This window comes from Talaromyces stipitatus, genomic scaffold (genome assembly GCF_000003125.1).
Source record: "Talaromyces stipitatus ATCC 10500 scf_1105507295555 genomic scaffold, whole genome shotgun sequence".
In the NCBI taxonomy this organism is placed as follows: Eukaryota; Fungi; Ascomycota; class Eurotiomycetes; order Eurotiales; family Trichocomaceae; genus Talaromyces; species Talaromyces stipitatus.
In genome coordinates, this window is record NW_002990116.1 from 2030458 (window position 1) to 2049546 (window position 19089).

The 19089-nt window shown below is 46.4% G+C and overlaps 7 protein-coding genes across 7 annotated transcripts, besides 1 other annotated feature; 4 read left to right on the forward strand and 3 right to left on the reverse strand.

The window, feature by feature from the left end:
- Positions 1 to 391: 391 nt before the first annotated feature.
- Positions 392 to 1936, forward strand: TSTA_118630 (HAD superfamily hydrolase, putative; the record flags this gene model as incomplete). Its single annotated transcript, XM_002482044.1, has 2 exons — positions 392 to 400; positions 465 to 1936. 2 exons carry the CDS (start codon positions 392 to 394, stop codon positions 1212 to 1214), a joined length of 759 nt encoding a protein of 252 aa, XP_002482089.1. The 3' UTR covers positions 1215 to 1936.
- Positions 1937 to 2108: 172 nt separating this feature from the next.
- On the reverse strand, positions 2109 to 3373 carry TSTA_118640 (MutT/nudix family protein). The gene is made up of 4 exons (XM_002482045.1): positions 3037 to 3373; positions 2895 to 2987; positions 2593 to 2833; positions 2109 to 2533 (listed from the first exon to the last, which is right to left on the reverse strand). Exons 1-4 carry the CDS (start codon positions 3208 to 3210, stop codon positions 2295 to 2297), a joined length of 747 nt encoding a protein of 248 aa, XP_002482090.1. The 5' UTR covers positions 3211 to 3373; the 3' UTR covers positions 2109 to 2294.
- Positions 3374 to 3574: 201 nt separating this feature from the next.
- Positions 3575 to 4833, forward strand: TSTA_118650 (NUDIX family hydrolase, putative). Its single transcript, XM_002482046.1, has 2 exons — positions 3575 to 4031; positions 4088 to 4833. Exons 1-2 carry the CDS (start codon positions 3615 to 3617, stop codon positions 4601 to 4603), a joined length of 933 nt encoding a protein of 310 aa, XP_002482091.1. The 5' UTR covers positions 3575 to 3614; the 3' UTR covers positions 4604 to 4833.
- Positions 4701 to 5337, reverse strand: TSTA_118660 (uncharacterized protein; the record flags this gene model as incomplete). The annotated part of the gene is made up of 2 exons (XM_002482047.1): positions 5306 to 5337; positions 4701 to 5254 (listed from the first exon to the last, which is right to left on the reverse strand). The coding sequence occupies exons 1-2, from the start codon at positions 5319 to 5321 to the stop codon at positions 4701 to 4703; spliced, it is 570 nt and encodes a 189-aa protein (XP_002482092.1). The 5' UTR covers positions 5322 to 5337.
- A 149-nt stretch (positions 5338 to 5486) lies between these two features.
- On the reverse strand, positions 5487 to 7937 carry TSTA_118670 (uncharacterized protein; the record flags this gene model as incomplete). The annotated part of the gene is made up of 2 exons (XM_002482048.1): positions 5487 to 6046; positions 6105 to 7937. The coding sequence occupies 2 exons, from the start codon at positions 7935 to 7937 to the stop codon at positions 5894 to 5896; spliced, it is 1986 nt and encodes a 661-aa protein (XP_002482093.1). The 3' UTR covers positions 5487 to 5893.
- A 770-nt stretch (positions 7938 to 8707) lies between these two features.
- Positions 8708 to 8735: a microsatellite.
- Positions 8736 to 10519: 1784 nt separating this feature from the next.
- Positions 10520 to 13474, forward strand: TSTA_118680 (potassium transporter, putative). Its single transcript, XM_002482049.1, has 10 exons — positions 10520 to 10838; positions 10893 to 11127; positions 11183 to 11357; positions 11413 to 11458; positions 11512 to 11680; positions 11731 to 11897; positions 11963 to 12014; positions 12069 to 12224; positions 12276 to 12422; positions 12472 to 13474. The coding sequence occupies exons 1-10, from the start codon at positions 10606 to 10608 to the stop codon at positions 13420 to 13422; spliced, it is 2331 nt and encodes a 776-aa protein (XP_002482094.1). The 5' UTR covers positions 10520 to 10605; the 3' UTR covers positions 13423 to 13474.
- Positions 13475 to 17331: 3857 nt separating this feature from the next.
- On the forward strand, positions 17332 to 18654 carry TSTA_118690 (uncharacterized protein; the record flags this gene model as incomplete). Its single annotated transcript, XM_002482050.1, has 2 exons — positions 17332 to 17742; positions 17767 to 18654. 2 exons carry the CDS (start codon positions 17332 to 17334, stop codon positions 18652 to 18654), a joined length of 1299 nt encoding a protein of 432 aa, XP_002482095.1.
- Between the last annotated feature and the right edge of the window lie 435 nt (positions 18655 to 19089).

Sequence of the window (19089 nt, forward strand, 5' to 3'; positions counted from 1 at the left end):
ACATCACCGCCTGGCGCCCTGATTGGCCACAGCCCAGTAATCAGGCCCACCGTGCTGTCTATGATTGGGCGTTGCCCTGATGACTGATGCAATCACTCATCAGCGTCATTGTGCCTTCCTGTTTGAGGTCCCGCGGTTCTGTTTGTACTCCCCTTCTTGTATACCATACTTAAACACGCTTCCTCCCGTGTCCCTGATCTTTCTTCCTTCTTTTCTCTCGTTCCTTCATCAACCGTCCATCCACATTCCATCCCTTGCTCGTCCCTCCAGTCTTTCCACCATCCATCTCCTCACCTTTCTGCATCTGCATCTACATCTACATCAATCCACGCCAACACCCTTCCGTCATCTACTCGGCCCTCACTCTCTTGGCTATACAGCTAACAGCAAAATGGCAAAGGTATGGTGCTTCCCCGGATCTGCGGCATCTTCCTGGCAGACCCACTAACTGACTCCACTTATAGATCACCCAACTCCTGTTCGACTGCGACAACACCCTCGTGATGTCCGAGGAATTGGCCTTCGAGGCGTGCGCCGACATTGCCAATGAAATCCTGGCGAAGCGCGACATCACTGACCGCTATACTGGCGAAGAACTCATCAAGGACTTTGTCGGCCAGAACTTCCGCGGTATGATGGTCTCTCTGCAAGCCAAGTACGGCTTCGAGATGGACAAGGACGAGATCGAGCACTACGTCAAGGAGGAAGAGAACCAGGTTATCGCCAAGCTCGAGGCCAAGGCTGTCCCCTGTATTGGTGTTATGGAGGAGTTGGAAAAGCTCCACGAGTCTGGTAAATACGACATGGCTGTTGTCTCGTCGTCTGCTCTCCGCCGTGTCCGCGCCTCTATCAAGAAGGTCAACCAGGACAAATACTTCAAGCCAGACCACATCTTCAGTGCTGCGACCTCGCTTCCTCAGCCTACCTCCAAGCCCGACCCTGCCATTTACCTCCACGCCATCAACGTTTTGGGCAAGAAGGCAGAGGAATGCGTCGCCATCGAGGACAGCCGCTCCGGTGCTCTCAGTGCCATCCGCGCCGGAATTCCTGTTATTGGCTACGTGGGCAGCTATCACGGCGACGACAAGCGCGGTGAAATGGCCGCTAAGCTGACTGAACTCGGTGCCAAGATCGTCATGAAGGACTGGGCCGAATTCGAGTCATGCCTCAAGCACATCGAGGAGCCTGCTGACACCAGCATGGCCAGTCTCTAGTCGACTGGCTTTTGCCATGACCCCCTTTTCTCTTGTGTTTTTAATTGATATCCCCTTTACTAGCGCGCGTCCCCTTCTTATCTTCACTTCACCATTCCAACCTCTTTTACGATCCAGCCGCTCAAGCGCTCAAGCACTTGACGGGTTCGCCGGAGTTGAGCTCCCCCTTTTTTCATTTTATTTTCTCTAATGAGCATCACGAGGGTTTCATGGATTGCATGATCGTCTACTGTACTTTATTCCAATCGGCGAAACAAAGCGCAGCGGCTGATCTGGCGCACGGGTCTGGTTTCTTTACTGGGGGGCAATTTGCCTAATTACCATTACTTATTTTTTTTTTGTCTCTGCAAAACCATAGATATGATTTCTGTTACATAGTTTCAGGAATAGAATACCTTGCAGATTTGTCTTTTTTTTCTTCAACGTGTAGATACGCAGGGATCATCGATGTAGGGATGGACGTCGGTTAAGGTAAACTATCATCCCCACAAAATGGACGCCGTGGCTTCAAGGCTAGATATGCACGACGACAACTGCGTAAGCTTGTGGGGAATTAGTCAGGATCCAATCGGTTCAGTGTCGTCCGTGGCCTTGACCCTTTTTTTTGGTGGTTGTTCGGATTTGAGGCCGAGTTCGTGAGGTTTTTGTCAGGGTATGATGTGTATTGTATATAGGCCCTATTCTGGGGATTTTGCATTGGTTGATACTGGGCATTAACATAGAGAGGCGTATCGACAGGAGTCATCTCGGATTCTCGGATATACATCAGAATTCTGCTCCCCGCCATTGTAGTTCGATACAGCGTTCGGCTGTGATAGGATTGCATAACCGAAAGGCTGCCACGACTTTCTTTTCTTTTTCCTGCAATTCTATGACGCGCATATCAAAGTTCTTGTCACAAGCTTGGATGTCATTTTTGTTATCTTCAATGTCCCTTCCTTGATTCTGTCATATATGCATGTAGTTATAAGATCCGTGCGTCGTGCACATGCTCAACCGGAGATGTGTCGTACCGATAACCACCGACTGGTCATTCCTCTTCTATCAAGTCCATAGATACCTATACAATAAGAGGAAAAATCAAAATCTAAACTTCTTCGACAACTCAATCGCCTCCGCCAACGTGCCCACTCTCGCATCAATCCCATACCCTTCCTCTTCCAGCCTCTTTGTCTCCTCCCACAGCGTTGCTAGAGGAACCGTAAAACACTCTATAAATTCATTCTCTTCTAGTTCTGGTTTCGGATTCTGGTTTTCGGGGAGATTCATATCGATGCGGATGTGGACCAGACTCGAGTTTGCATTTGTGAGGCCCGGGTCTGTAGATTTCACATATTAAATATCTGTATGTATTTCCATAGTTAATGGGGGGTGATACCGTGGAACATAATCGTACTCGTCTTCTCGACTACACCGATATAACCCGTCTCTTCTTTCAGTTCGCGCACGGCACATTGTTCTGCTGTTTCGCCCTCGTCAATCAGACCAGCGGGTACTTCAATGGAGATTTTGTTGATTGGTGGTCTGAATTGTTTCTGCAGTAAGATCTCCGGGCCGTGGGATGTATCAACGATAGCGATGATGCCGACTCCATCGATGGTGCTGTTTTTAGGGCGTGTCTATTCACCCACCAGATGAGTTATGACTCGAAGTGTTGAACTGGTGTTTTAGGCTAGCTACCTGTCTTTCAGCGGTCTCCCATACACGTTTTACGCCCAATGGGTCTGTGTAGGTGATTTTCTTGAGCCTTATCCATTTCGCTTCTGCGGGGTCCTGTGGCTTTGTCAGTCAGTCTTTCTCAGAGAAGGTCCGGGTGGGTTACCAATGGACCTGTTTCTAGGACCTTGGAAGCTTGTTCTGACCAGGTATCTGATTGCGCCATTTGGAGATGGAGATGTAGATGTAGGATAACTTGAGATGGTAGAACAGAATGCCGGTAGGTAAAAAATTGATGGTCATTCAACGTGGGGTTCTTATCGATAAGAAAGAGACGCATGCAAACTTGGGGACATTTTTCTCTTCTTCGTAAATTATAGTATTGACTACTCAGGTACAGTACCTAAGTACATATAAAATGAATGCTTAACCCGAGTATAGATGCATCTTTCGGTAGATGGGAAAAAAAAATATGCTACAAGATAAACCAGACACCGAAGATCTCGCTTCTCATTCCCGATCAAACCGGGCTGTACAATCGAAGAAAAAGAAAAGAAAAAGGAAGGTTTATATCTATCACGAGTAACAGGTGATTCCGCCTCGTTCGTGGTGGTATGTTGTTGATGCCTGTAGACTCCCGACGGATAGCTTCTCCACAAGGCTGATTCAACCTTAACAAAGTTACATCATTCAACTTTGCATATAATCACCACGAATGGAACATCGAAGGAGAATAAAATACTCATGAAACCCATACTCAGACTTCAATCACTCTCAAGATCGATATATTCTCCACCACGAAGAGGGATATCAACCATGACGACTACATTCACAATCCCATTCGACAATCCTTTCAACAATACTACAAGTATACCAGTCATATTAGCAGAAACAACCAGCATATCAAAAGGCCAACTCCTCTCCTTCCCCGCATTCAAAACCTGGCTTTCATCTCTACACAAATCCCTGGCAGAGCAGAGCTCATCGACCCATGAATTCCACAAATCGCCTTACATGCTGCGCAAAATCGACATTCAGGCTGTCGATTACTTCGGTGGAGGGAGACTAGGTTTCTCGAAAATGAAGGTTGATGTTTCTAATGATATCGGGGAGAGTCTACCGGGTAGTATATTACTGAGAGGCGGGAGTGTTGCTATGCTTGTACGTTCTTCCTTTTCGATTTCTGCTTTCAACGTCTATGGACTAAATAAAGATAGCTTATTCTGCAAGCGGATGATGTACCATCAACATCCGAAAAGGACAAGTATGTAATTATGACAATCCAACCACGTATTCCAGCAGGAACACTCAAATTCGCCGAAATTCCAGCCGGCATGCTCGACGACAGCGGCACGTTTGCCGGCGGAGCAGCAAAGGAAATTCACGAAGAAACCGGCCTCTCAATTCCACAGGATGAGCTTATCGATATGACGGCTCTTGCTTCTGCAACTGAATCAGAAGGGAATCTATTGCAAAAAGCGGTTTATCCATCTCCTGGAGGAAGTGATGAGTTCATTCCTGTGTTTTTGTGTCAAAAGAGGATGTCCCGAAAGGATATTGAGGGTATGCAGGGTCGATTGACGGGAAATAGAAATGAGAAGGAAAAGATTACGTTGAAGATTGTGCCGTTGGAGGAGTTGTGGAGGGAAGGGTTTAGGGATGCGAAGACTTTGGCTGCTTGGGCCTTGTATGAAGGGCTGAGGAGAGAGGGGAAAGATTTGAGTTGTAGATAGCTTCTAGAGTGGTCGAGCGTCCATTCCATCTTTAACACCTTCACCTGTTTCAGCACGTAGAATTTCTGGGTTTGTTGTATAGATAACTTCAGCCGAATCACTTCATATCAAGCCCCCCAAAAACCCTATCCAATTCCTCACCCTCATCCCTCGGCGCAATAGCAGGCACCGACTGTGCTTCCTGCTCCCTCGTACTCGAATCCAATATACTCATACCCGTATCCCCACCATGCGCATAACCATCCTTCGACGCATTTACAGAAGCATGCACAGCCTCAGGCTGAAGTAACTTCTCATCTCTATCCAACCAACCAGGCGCCAATCTTCTTTTTTCCGCCAATTCGCGCTGTCGAATACCTTCTTCCCATTCCTTGATTGTTCGCTCTGCGTCGGTTATGGTTTTTCTAAGATGTGTTTCGAGGGCCTGGCACGATGCTAGGATTTCGTCCGGGTGCGCTACATGTCCGCCTGTAGGGGAGACGACGTAGCGCGTTTTTCCGGCGGGATCGCTTTGATTATCGGCGGTAGCTGTGATTGATGGTGGAAGCGTGGAGGAGATTGATTTGTAGGTGTATGGTAAAGTTACTGCGGAGGGGAGGGAGATGAATGGGGATACGGTTAGGGATACTTGGGCTAGTAATGGGTGGGGCCCTGCACATAGTTTATTAGTAGCTTATCATGAAATGGGAAGAAGATACTCACGGTTTGAGTCGTACATGGTCGCTATTGTCTTCAGAGAGTGTCGAGGTTGTGGTTTTGAAAGTTGATATTGAGTCGGTCTTGGACCTGACGTAGATCTTGCGCTAAGCTATTTATAGAGCAGAACTATTAATATTCTGGCCAATCAGATGACTATCGCTCTCTTTACTACTTTGCTTGCAATGGGATGAGATAAAGACCAAATGTCGTATTAAAAGCTATTTCCCAATAAAATTCCATATTTGTAACGTTGTTGAATATGCCACATTGACTATAGGCAACGGAAATGAATAGAAACGTAGAGACTTCACAAACAGAACATAAGATACAAGCAATAAATCGCTCATAAACCGGAACGGACAAAAGAGAAAATATAAATCTGTCAGTACAACCCCAAAGGAATCTACCTTAAAATGCTTGGATTTCTGTGTAGGATGTTTGTTCAGCCGCTTCGCCCGCAGGTTGACAGTCGCTATTGCGTCGAGGATGTCTCTTTAGGTAAAATTGAAACCCTTGGGGCGTTGGGGACATTCGGATGCTTGAGTAGATGTCATCAATCACTACAACATAACTATGGTGATTAGGAAATAGTCAGCTTTCTGTCATGACAGTATCTGTACCAGGTTTCCCGTTCGAAGCCTGACAAAGAATTTGATATTGTCCTGACAGCGCGGCGAGTTCGTGGGCGAATTGAGTGGCGCAAAATTTGCAGCTTTCAGTGTCATAGACCAGCCAGCAGTTGAACTAGGCGAACAGTTAAAAAGAGCATCATATAAAGCACGAGGTAAGGGGAATAACTTACTTTAGCAATCTTACTTGCCAACCATAAGCATCGTCGTGTCCGTGGGACGATGACAGATGGAAGTTCAATTGACCGCTCATCGTCTTCGGCCATGTCAGAGAAGAAGTTTGGCGGATAGTACATTCTACTCCAGGAAAGGCCATGGATTAGGAAATCCTCTGGTAATTGCCGCGAGGCCCCTGACTCCTGCGCCGGGAAAGCCCCGTTCTCAATTTCAGCCATATCAGTATCGGGATTGATTAGCGTATTTAGATACGTCGCAAGTCGTTCCCAGGGCACGTCCGCCTGAATACGAGCCATGCTTTCCGGTACCATTGCCATACACCATAGAAAAGCCAGAGAGACGTGTACACTTGGCAATGTATTTCTATCACCCAAACGATCAAGTATAACATCGAGAGTGGTGAATGCAAAATGAGACGCTATTGAGACTACCTGCTCACTGGAATTTATTCCAACAGTTCGATGCTCGATTCCAACCTGTACACAAGAAGGGTTTTGCCAGGATCTGTATGCTTGCTCCAGTATCTCGAATGTTCTTGTCTGAATGAGCCCAGCTTGATCGAACATGGAAGGAATCTCTGCACCATCATGACCATAATCAAAGATGGCAGCGTAATTAGAAGCTGTTATGTATACCCCTTGTTCTCTAAACAACGGGCCCACGAGTCCAACGTGTTTATCAAGTTCAGACAAGAATTCCTCGGCCAGCCTTAGAAACGTAGAAACGTCCTGTCTTGTGAATAAAACACCATGAGCTTCGACAAAAACAGTCAGGGCTCGAGGATAATATTTGGAGTACTTTGCTGCAGCTTTTGCAGGGTCTAGGAGAGGCCCGAAAAGGAGCAAGATACTATCCCGCGCATTGGTAAAAGGCTGAACGCTGACCAAAGCCTTGGAATAGTAAAACAACTGCTGCAACAGATTCGGCCGAGCAAGGACGGCCAAATGATGCTGAACCCTTCCAACATCCGGATTGAGATCGGCGGCTTTGGTATACCAGTACCTAGCAACACTGGTGTAGATTTCTCGATCGTACATGTCCACCTCTGCTATGGCCATCCGGTAGCGTGCCAGATCGCCGAGACATTCAATCCACGTTTCCTTATAATCTGGGACGCTCTCCAACAGCAGAGTAATGTTTGCATACGCCATGTAAATAAAGGTGTGCATATGGTCAAGTGACGAGGGCAACTTCTTTCGCAGCAGTTCCAAGAACGAATGAATACCATATCGCCACATTCTTGCTGGCATAGAATAGGTTTTCGCTAGTGCTTTCAATGACTTGTTTGCAGCTGGATGATTTGAAGCAAGAAAGAAATCAAAATGCTCATGGAGGAGCGTCCTGTGCAGCGCAGTCAGGGCCTGCCATTGCAGCACAGTAAGTTCCTCTGGATTCTCACTTTGTTGCTTGACAATGTCAATACATTTCTTCTCGACCATCACTAGACCAGCGTAGATGGCTCTGACTTCATTGACTAGTTGTTCTTCAGTGATTGGATGGGTCTCAGGTTGAAGAAACATGCCATTGGTTTGCTCGATAGGTTGGTGCGTGGCGACAGCTGATTTGCGACGTTGCCGATGAGAAGACGCTACAGAGAGTGTGTGAGAGCCTGATGATGCATCGCCATCGTAATCTTGCTGTTGCGCATTGCGTGTTTGGCCAAAAATATTGATGCGCTCATTCGAAGGCGTCGGGGATCCATTGTCATTGTCGCGAAGGCTCCTTTGCGCCACATTGCTCGAGATATCATTATCTTGCGAAGTCCGGCTGCGGGAATTCCGAATGCGACTCTCTTTCAATCGAGTAACAACATTTGGAGAATTCATCATGATCCCTGATCTCTCATAGAGCGGGAAAGCACCACTATTTTGCTTTTCATTTGAGACCTGCAGAGAAGCCTCTGTAAGGGAGTTAGATTCATGGTGACAGTTGGCTTGTGTTCCAGGGGAACTACTTATTATCAGCTGCGATGCACTGCCAAGGGAAAGAGCGCAACAGACGCACCTCGTGTAGCTCATGATATCACCAACTTTTTGTCTGCACAGCAGCACTAGAGCCTTTATGTATAAACAAAAATCCAATGATACCGCCGTTGAAATAAATCAGTAGAGCGTTTTGAGGCTTAGGTTATTCGCAGACTGAAAAACACAATAGTGGCTGAGTAGAAGATCGCCACGAGAGCAATGGACATTAACGAGAGTAAGTATTGGTGCAGATTTTTCAAAGAGTCATACTAAAGAAGAAGTCAGTCATCAGCAATCTGTCTGACTTGTATTTATCATCATCTCTGATTTGGAATGGTATATGGCTGTGGCAAGAACAGCGCCGGTGTACCCGATGGCGCAAAAATGAATTAAAGGGACGAAGGCCACTTACGTGACTTAGTAGCTTCTATAATGAGGTTTTTACCTTCACGAATGCCTCAAAAATACTGATGGCATAGAGGGCATAATATACCTGGATAATTTGAGGCTCAGGGGGTCGCAGACCAAAAGGCATCCACTATCCCAAAAATGGTATTGTGAGCACGGGCCGCCTTTCACATTCTCACCCAGGTGAAAGGCTACAATGTTACTAATTAAGCCCCGATACCAGGGCTAAAAAAAAAAAAAAAAAAAAAAACAAAACCAGCCTCATTCGAGTAGGAGGTAGCAGGTGCCTGCTTATCTGTCATATTTCTGCGCTGTATTCAGTCGGACGTGAAAGTACGCATGGAGAGATGGTTTACGTAGATATTTAGGTAGCTAATTTTGGGCACTCCCGTAAGAGTCTAGGCCGCCTAGGTCCGACACGGCTCTGCTGCGCTGTTGAAAATGTGCCTACAATGCCTGACTTTTGAACGCGTAATTGTATGCACGTCACGTAGGTATGCGTGAGTACCACGGCAGGAAGCAGAAAGAGCAACAGTGACTTGCCGCGCGATAGGCTGTCATACCTATGGAAGTACAACGACATAACCCAGCTACGTACATGTCTCCATGGGCATAAAGGAAGGCTGAAAGTCATCATACCGCGAGGGTAGCCATTCTAGCGGCATTTTCAGTCTCTCTAGAAAAAGCCTTACTTCGAGAAGACGTCGAGAAAACGTCGAGAAGACACAAGAAATTTAGGCAACCAGCCTTATGCCATATATCAGATGACGAACGGGCCGCTTTCGGTCTCCGAGCTTGGGAGCGATACAACGACATCTGACAAGGTGAGACTCTCCAATACCGGGTTGATCATTTGTAAGTTGGGTCAGTATGATGGTCTTGTTGAACAGGATATGACACAGCCTTGGAGGATAGCTGGGATAGAGCCTAGGATTTAGTCAGAGTATGTCCGAGGACCGCCCTTAGGAAATGTCATAATAATGAAGTAGGCTGGGAATGGCTCATACTAGGTGATCTCATGCGAGGTTGGTCGAGAGTATATAGAGAATAAAGCCTGGTCCGTGAAGTCGATGGATGGTAGCGCAGGGAAAGACATCTGTATAGTTTTGTTGAGACTCTTACCAACTAGACCAAAGAGCTGCACGCATACTAGATCATCTAGCATGGTAGCGAATAGCTTGGAGAGGAAATCGTCTGGAATAAGGTGATGTTCCGGAGCGGAGTGAGGTGATATCCCAAGGTTTTCATGGAGATGAACTCGGGAAGGAGAGCTGTTAGAATTCAGACAAAAGCACGTGAACACACACACGCAAAGAAATAAAGGATTAGACATAGAATCGATTCATCAAACGTAAGTGTTATCAGTCTGCCATCCCCTTCGATGGGGAGCAGTAAGTAGTCATATATCCATGGATGGAGGAGAAAATTCGCGCATCCCAATCTAACCACGTCGAGTCTGACTTTCATTGCAGATTTTCTGTGGCTAGCACCCACGTGTGCAGTAGTGGGAGATGCCATGCGAGAGGACATCTTGGCAGGTTCAATGTTCAAATTCATCCTGTCGGTTTAATATTTGTATCAAAAGAAGTAGGAGATATCCAGGGAGTAGCAAGAGATGTTGTCAATTCAAAGTTGTGGGATGTGGAGCAAAATTATCATTTGGGCGGCGGCCCACCAAAAACAGAAAGTGGAAGGGCAGCCTTAGCCCTAACCCTACGATCTTTTGATCATGGCATGCCCTAATCTGAGGGATTTATTTCGTCCCTTCGTTTATGCTGCTCACTCATCGTGGCGTAGCAAGGATGAGGGATTTACATACTACATGGAAAAAATTCTACTCCAATCCCAACTGAGCTCTTGGTTGATTGTCACGATAGTCGAGCCAGAGATAAGGGGAAACATTGCGATTTGATAGATTGGTATGCTGCATTGGCCATGTGCTCGACATTAGTCCGGATCTAGTAACGTGAGATCTGAGTTGAGAATCTCAAGACTTAAAAGCAATGGACGAGCCCACTGTGCTCAGGCGGAATGTTCACAGGATTCGTCTTCTCTTTGCCTCCCTCAATACCTGACAGGCCAATTTTTGCAGCGCTCGTATTAAACTGAACCAGGTACTCAAGGTATGGGAAGCTCCAGCGACTCCAGTGATCAGATCGACGATCAGCTCTATACACCATCCACTGGCGGTGGTGTCTTTTCGGCGAGACGTCCAACGCACGACGACAGATCGTTGCGTCGCCGGTCTACTGCCAAGGACGCTGATGTTGAGACTGCTTCTGTGAACGAGAAGGATGATGGTGTCGATGAGAGGGATTTCCACAAAAAGCAGGTTTTTACCGGATGGCAGCTAGCATGGTAAATGTCAACTCTTAATTCTCGGGGATTTGAGGAGACAGCTAAGTATGACAGGCTCTCCTACCAATCCCTCGGAGTCATATACGGTGACATTGGCACAAGTCCTTTGTATGTCTTTTCGTCCACCTTCAGCGATAACCCAAGTCAGGAGGATGTACTCGGCGCAATCTCCCTCATTATCTGGGCCTTGACTATCATGGTTACTATCAAGTACGCGTTGATTGTCCTGAACGCCGACGATGAAGGCGAGGGCGGTACTTTTGCGTTGTATTCGCTTATATCTCGATATGTAAGTTGTTTGACAATTATCAGAAAGTGTGCTAGCTGATCTAACACTGGTATAGGCGAATCTGATTCAACGTGATCCTCGCCAACGCAAGCTAGTTCGGATAGAGAGATACCGGGATGAGGATATGCCCAAGCCTAATCGCTTAATTCGTTCTTGGTTGGAGAAGAGTGTCGTGGTAGGGGTCCTTTTCAAAGTTGTTGGCGTCTTTGGCGTGGCTCTTCTACTAGCTGGTAAGTAGCAGTCCCTGAGGAAAAAGGTCATTGTTTCTAAGAAGATTTGGTTTAGATGGCGTTCTCACCCCGGCTCAATCGCTTCTCGGAGCTATCCAAGGGTAAGTCTAACCCCTTACATTTACTGCTTGCAAGGCTGACGAACGCGATCCAGAATCACCGTCGTGAATTCAAGCCTCTCCAGTTCTACTGTGGTCGGTGTATCATGCGGCATTATCGTTCTCGTTTTCCTCATTCAGCCATTTGGTACTGGCAAGATTGCCAACACGTTCGCTCCAATCGTTATCATCTGGATGTTCTTCAATTTATCCTTCGGTATCTATGTAAGCTCCCCTCCGCCTTGATCGTACACGGGTAATACTGACTATTGTAGAACCTCGTCCACTACGATGCTTCTGTCTTCAAGGCCTTTTCGCCGTACTTTGCAGGTAGCTTCCTTGTTCGAAACCGACACGGCGGATGGCTTCAACTAGGTGGAATCTTGCTTGCGTTTACCGGAGTTGAGACACTGTTCGCTGATCTCGGTGCTTTTTCCAAAAGGTAACTCGACATTACTCAGTTAAATTCACCGGGTGTAGACTTAAATGCTAATAGCCAAAATATAGGGCTGTGCAGATATCTTGGTTGTTCTTTGTGTACCCTTGTCTTTTGATTTCGGTTAGTTAATTAACAACCTCCCCTTTACATTCACATCTCCTGACTCAAGATAAGTATATCGGACAAGCCGCCCATATGATGGTTGATCCGACTGTTTATGCCAACCCGTTTTATCTGACTGTGCCTCCGGGAATGCTCTATCCCAGCCTTATTGTTGCCATTCTCGCCTGCATCGTCGCCAGCCAGGCTGTCATTACCGGTTCATTCCAAGTAAGATTGACTTGCCAGAATGTTGAGACATACATCGCTAATAGCCATCAGCTTCTTTCCCAAATAATGAAACTTTCCTACTTTCCTCAAGTTGAAGTCGTTCACACTTCGAAAAAGTTCCACGGGCAGGTTTATATACCACTTGCTAATTGGATCATGATGATCGGAACTGTAATTGTGACAGCCGTTTATACTAATGTAAGGATTCCAGCCGTATCTGAACAGGGTAGTGAACTGACGAGTATAGACTACCGCTCTTGGAGAAGCTTACGGATCATGTGTCATCCTAGTTTCATTCCTCACCACTTGCATGGTCGCTATCGTCGCTATCATTGTCTGGAGATTGCCCCTATACATCGTCTTCCCAGTCTTCATCGTCTTTGCTCTCTGGGATGGCATGTTCTTGTCCTCTGCACTCAGCAAAGTCCCCCACGGAGCCTGGGTTACTCTCATGATCGCAGCCGTTCTGACATTGCTTTTTGTCCTATGGCGATACGGCAAAGAGCAGCAATGGGGAGCTGAAAACTCTGATAACGTTCCATTGTCTCAGACGACTGTGTTGAAGAAAGGCCAACTTGCTCTACAGCCGAAATTTGGCAGTTCTACAATCGTCCCTATCAATGGCCTGGGCATCTTCTTTGACAAGGCTGGTCTTTCGAGCACAACCCCTCCAGTTTTTCTTCATTTCTTGCAAAAATTCGGCGCGGCTCCAGATGTCTCTGTATTCTTCCATCTGAGAGCGCTCAACGTGCCTACCGTACCACCAAATGAGCGATACACAATCAGTCGCTGTTTTACCTATAGCGCCGAAGACGGCAGCAAACATGCAATTCCGAACACCTTCCGGCTGATAGTTCGACATGGCTATACCGACGAAGTCATAACCCCTGATTTGGGCATTCTCGTTCTGGATCTGATTCGGGAGTTCTTGAACAATGAGTCTCCTAAATCGTCTTCTCCTTCGTCAAGTGACAATACTATGGCCATAGAATCGGCCGCCTTGCAACGCGCATTCACCTCCCAGGTGATTTACATTGTTGGCAAGGAACATCTCAGAATTGCGCCGGGAACGAATATTGTCAAGAAACTGTTGTTGATGCTATTCCTTTATGCCCGCGAGGTGACTAGCAACAAAGTGCAACACTTGAATGTACAGGCTGATCGGGTTGTGGAAGTTGGATTTGTGAAAGATATCTAGCAGAACTTTTTTCATTTTTTTCTGGATAGAATGAAGTTTCTAGACTGAAAAATGCACACCTAATGAAGCCTCCTCCTTAAGCTAGTATCAAAACGGCAACATCGGCCAACGCCGTCTTGCTTTCTTTTTTTTTTTTTTTTTTCGCCTCCACGACAATCAAAGACTTCCGATTTCATTCTATGTAGACGCTTTTCTTTTTACACGCCTTTTCTGACATCTACATAACTGCTCTTGGGTTTTCAACTACTTAAAGAGTCTTAATTAGCTTGAAGGGCTACTTCAGGTACAACGGCCGTTTAAGCTTTTGAGCATATGATATCCACAACCGAAGAGCATCAATCAATATGGTCCACATCATAAAATAGCGGTCTGGAAAGCAGCTAACCAAATTGGCATGTCGATTTTCAATTCTATTTGACAAGCACATGCACTGGATAGCGGAATCCTGCTGGTGGTCTTTGTTTTCTTTTGGGGCCATCGGTAGAGCTTCGAAACCCCCATGTTACTGCCGTGTATCAAAAGCAACGTTGATGAGATACAGTGAAACCGTTTACGAAATTTACGATTCAAGTTCAACCAGGTTATCCTGGCTTGGCTTTTAGCATGGATTTACTCCTGAAAATTCATGAAACCAGTGAATCGACCTGCTTCGATGGGCTCCACCCTTACACGGGGACTTCGGTGCCCACAAAGCCTCAAAAGAACCCCCACAGACTCAAAACCTTGCATTTATTTTGAAAATCTACTTGCAGAATCAGATTAAGTGAAGGTTTTTGCCTCAGTCATAGGCTGTGCATGCCGTAAACCGCTTTCGCCACTTGCCCGTACGAGAAGACCGGAGACGCCGCCCGTTTGCGATGTGTTCACTACATAATGGAGTACGTATCTTAGCGGTCAGCATGCAGCTATCCTCAGCCTCCGGGTTGTGTGGGTTGCATATTAGTTGTTTTTTTTAGGGTCAAATGGACTGCCTAGGCGAAAGGCAACCAGTTTTACTAAAATCTCTCTCACAATGTTGGTCACGCGAAAGCCAATGATGAGCCATAACATTGCTAGGCAGCTATGGGATCTCCTGACTGGTTAGGTTAACCATCAGCCAGCTCGAAACTTGGGATTATCACTGGTTGCTATCATGTTACTCCATCACTTACTTTCCCGGGTCACTACAGGTCCTGTACAGGGCGCAGGCCCGCAGGCAGCATTGAGAAAAGCCGGTATGAACCCGGGCATTGGGCAAATATTCCAGCCGGGTGCTTATCGACACAGGAAGCGTCTTTTGTTGTCAATGTGAGCTATTATTCTCGCCTCAATCGAGACTGACTAGGGACTGATTCGTGCTCAAAATGAGGCTAAGCGGCTGCCTTGCATTTGTTTACATATCTGGGTAGAATCCAGATATGCAGTGGTAAGAAATATATGCCTCATCTTTTACCCATGGCCCATTCCAGCAAGCCACGGGTGGACAGAGCCAGCCTCTAGAAGATGGGTAGCATTGTGAGACCTCCAAGAGTAACACGACTCTGCCCGGATATGACAAACATCGCCTGGGAAAGTCTGCCGAAACGGTGCCTAGACTTCAGCTCTCAAGTATTAGGGTCCAAGGCAGGAATTTCTCAGACACCTAGGTACTGTAGGCAGAGCGCACGTCACGTTATCTGATCGAAGGTTGACTACGTATTGGGCTTGATAAGTGCCCAACTGCCCACTTACTAATATCAGCTTCTCTGACTCTCCAAAGGTTTTATCACACTTATATACAAATGGATTACGAGGCCGAATTCAAGAGAAAAGTGTAGTCAATTGGCTTTCGATCTTAAACTGGAAAACATGATAGCTGAGCACATTTTCACTGGTTATTGTGAATGGTCTCGAGAATTCGTACATCTCTGTCATTCAAGTACAGATTACGGCCATTAAGGCCTCGGAATAAATTGACAGCAGCAGACTTGGCTGTTTTAACCCGGGTCTTTTACATGGCCTCGATGGTTCCGCAGCATTTATACTTCAGGGAGTTGTCGGGTGCCCGAGGATACATAGGTACCTAGATAGTACTTGGTAACATTTATAGGTAAATTGTTGGACACTTTTCTACTACTTGACGGGTATAAGTTCTATTCATAATCCTCCTAGTATCCTTTTCAATTTAAGCGTTGCCCTTCCGAACCCAGTCAGAGCTATTCGTACCTTTATTGAAGCGGATAGCATATTCCCTGGACGGTTCTGACGAAAGCTTCCGATTACTACATGTAGGTACTTGGAACTACATATGCCCAGGTAGGTAGATATTATAACTCTACCCATTTAGATATATCTGATTGAATTGAACGATAACGACTATAAATATGCTGATTATACCCGTCTCATGATTCTACGTCGGTTGTATACTCCATAATGACATATTGACTACTTCTACATCTAATCAATTCACAGAACTAAAACGGACTAATGCAGAGATCTGCTTTAGGATATTCGTCTCCCCGAGGTTAGATGTGTAGATCCGTGTTCCCGGACTATAACCATAACATGATGCCAATCTGAACTCTCCGTAGATATGCGTCAATTGAACTGGAGGAAGAGACTGGACATGGTTCACACTTTATATACCCTGGCATTTACTAGGTATATCGGATGAACCGTGTTCCCAACCATGATAGAGTGTACTGAATACACTGGATGATACCACGGACAGTCAATCTCTAGGTTGAATATGGCTGCATCTAGCACGGCCGAGACACACCTGGCCAGTGGTCATCCACGAAACGAATACTACACTCTTCCAAGGACGAAGTCGTGTATCCATGATGAAAGACGTGCATGAATCAGCATACTGGGGGATGTCGAAGCGTAGAAGATCGCGACGGATGACGTAACAACCCCGGTCACATGTGTGGCTGCCTCCTCTTTTTCTTCCCTCTGACTTTGCGCTTTTGCTTCTCGAGTATATCTATCAATCGAATATATACAGGTGTTTGCTATCTCTTGTATCTTGTACCTGATTCTACTTTTACTCTGGTTCTTCCAGGCACTGAATGCAACTGTGTGACGTGCCACGTCGTGCCTGAGTATATAGTGAGCTTCCCCACACTGCGCATGACTCTCTCTGAGTGACTGACTGACTCTAGTTAAGTAGAGACCAATTGAGTCATATGCTCCCACCTGTGACTCTATTTGACTGGCAAATAGAGAAAAAGAGAAAGGGGGAACTCAGCATCGTCCGCAACTTGTCTACATCGTGAGCCATCAAAGACAACTCCAAGACGCGCGAAAAACAGGTACAGCTACCAACCCCAGATCGAGTGGCGACCCAACTCGAGGCCGTCAACGATCAGGCACCATTTGATAAACTCGCGCATGCAGTGGTTCCCTCAACTGCCGATTTTTCTCAAGTCGAATTGCTTGAATTTCTCAATTTCAGACTTTTGTTCTTGTGGAGAACCTCTTGAGGCTTGAGCTTAAAGCGGGTCCTCGGTCCCCGATTATTTATTTCTGACCAGACTCGCGGACGCTCCCACGAATTGATCGACTTCTATCGCCAGAATCACTCGTCAATTGCAAAAAGTTATCAGCAGTAGTGAATGAGACACGACAGCTTCATTATTTCCGTGGACTGGATTCTGTGAATTCCTCCGGAGATTGTCGTTTGCACTGAACTGGATCCACATTCTATAGGCGCCGTCGTGCGGAGTCTTTTAACAGCGCACGTACTATCCACTAATTTGATAAATGTTCCACTAATTGCAGCCTATCGAATCAATATACACTACGCTACACCTTCACAATCAATCCGAGGTTAAAATTACTTTTCTCGTCTTTTCAAACATCGACGATACATTCAGTTCAGCTTCAGACTGCGGGACGGTTTGAAACAAGCATCGAGACATTTCACCAAAAGTTCGAAGACAAAACAAAATGTCGCAGCCATCGTTAAAGAGTCCGTCGAGTCAGCAACCCGGCCACTTTTTCAAAGAGGTCCGGTTCTCACATCCACTCGTTCCTGTACGCCGTGCTCGGTCTGTTGCGTCTGGCAACCCTTACCTTGACTCAGCATACCATGCCGCTCGTGTCGCCAAAAAGGCATCGACAGAACCCACATACAAAGATTTTGCCGTCTATATCGATCAATCACAATCGGTATTGGAGAGCCAGCGAGTACACTTCGAACGCGAGCGTTTATTATTTGCAGAAGAACGCAAGCTATGGGAAATAGAACGATCGTTGCTGAAGTCGAGGATTGCGGAGCTGGAGAAGGCGGCGGGAGGAAATAATGCTCAGCCATATATGAGTCAGTTTCGACCAAGTTTCAGTCTGAAAGGGGGCGGAGTGAGCAGTACCGGTTTATGGCAGCCAAATAAAATGTTCAATGCGGGTAGAGACGCTTCACCAGGACAACATCATGTCTGGGAGGGACCTTTGACAGGATCACGGCGGCCAACCCGAGTTTTCCCTGGCGAGGACGATTCTGACATGAATACGACACTGTATTTGGCTCCAACCGAAGCGAATGGGTTCGGGTTTTGTACCTCGCTTGACGCCGCGCTTTCGCCTCAATTATTTGATCGAACGGGTCATATCAGCATGCCGGTTCCTATTGAAAAAGTTGACAGTGAACTTGATGGGATCACTTTGAAATCGACGGCGCTTCCGCCAGATGTAGTTGCCAAGGTTATGACACCGCCAACTTCCATCTCTCCAACCTCGTCCCCCCCGAAAGATGAGCCTGATACGTCTAAATCCGCATTAGAAGGGAAATCACCTCTCAAATTGAGCTTGTCTGATCTTGGGCCGCTTGATGTTCGTCTCACAAGAGACGCCGGCCACACACCGATGGCTATTCTTGGCACAGAGACCGAAGCCAGCTACCAATCGCCGAATGAAGTGACATTACACCAGACAGAGATGGAAGAGGAAGAGGCGCCATTAGCGCCTGTAGTGACAAAACAACCAGTAGAAAGTGGAGATTCTTACTTCCCTGTTATTGTCGACGAAGATCCCGCCTTGAAGGGACCTCTCACATTAGAAAACGACGAAAACGCGGACAGCGCTTTTCTCTTGCAGCTGGATCAGAAGCTCCTTGATGAAGCCAAAAAGGCTATTGGAGGGTCATTCGCTCTAGACGAAGAAAAAGTGGATTCGGAAGATGATACCGCTGGCGGCAATAACGATGATGAACCAGATCCCGAGTTGAAGTTGAAGCCTTCGACTAATTTTGGGACTGCTTTTGGACAATGCTGAAGCTGTGCTTTTGCATTCAATTTTTCTGTGCATTATACCCCTCTGTGATACCTTGAGCTTGATGAATTACCATGACGAAATTTGATTGATTATATGCTTGTTTCTCTCAGCCGAAGTACCAATAGTATGCAGGTTGACCCTTGACTCGTTTTCTTGTTTAGAAATGTCGTGACACTACAGCAGTAGGTATCTACTGCACACTACATTATGGACTTGGACAGGTGTCATGATTCTCTTGGACGATCATGAACTCTATGATTTTACATAATCTGCATGCATGTTTTGGGTACCGTACCCCTTTCTGTACTATGATACCAGAGGTTGTTTTCAATATCATGTCTTGCAATATGTCGCCTTAAGATTGCTTTTTGCGTACCTGCATAGGGTGTTTCTTGACTGATGTCTAACCGGATAATGATATCCATGTAAAGCCAA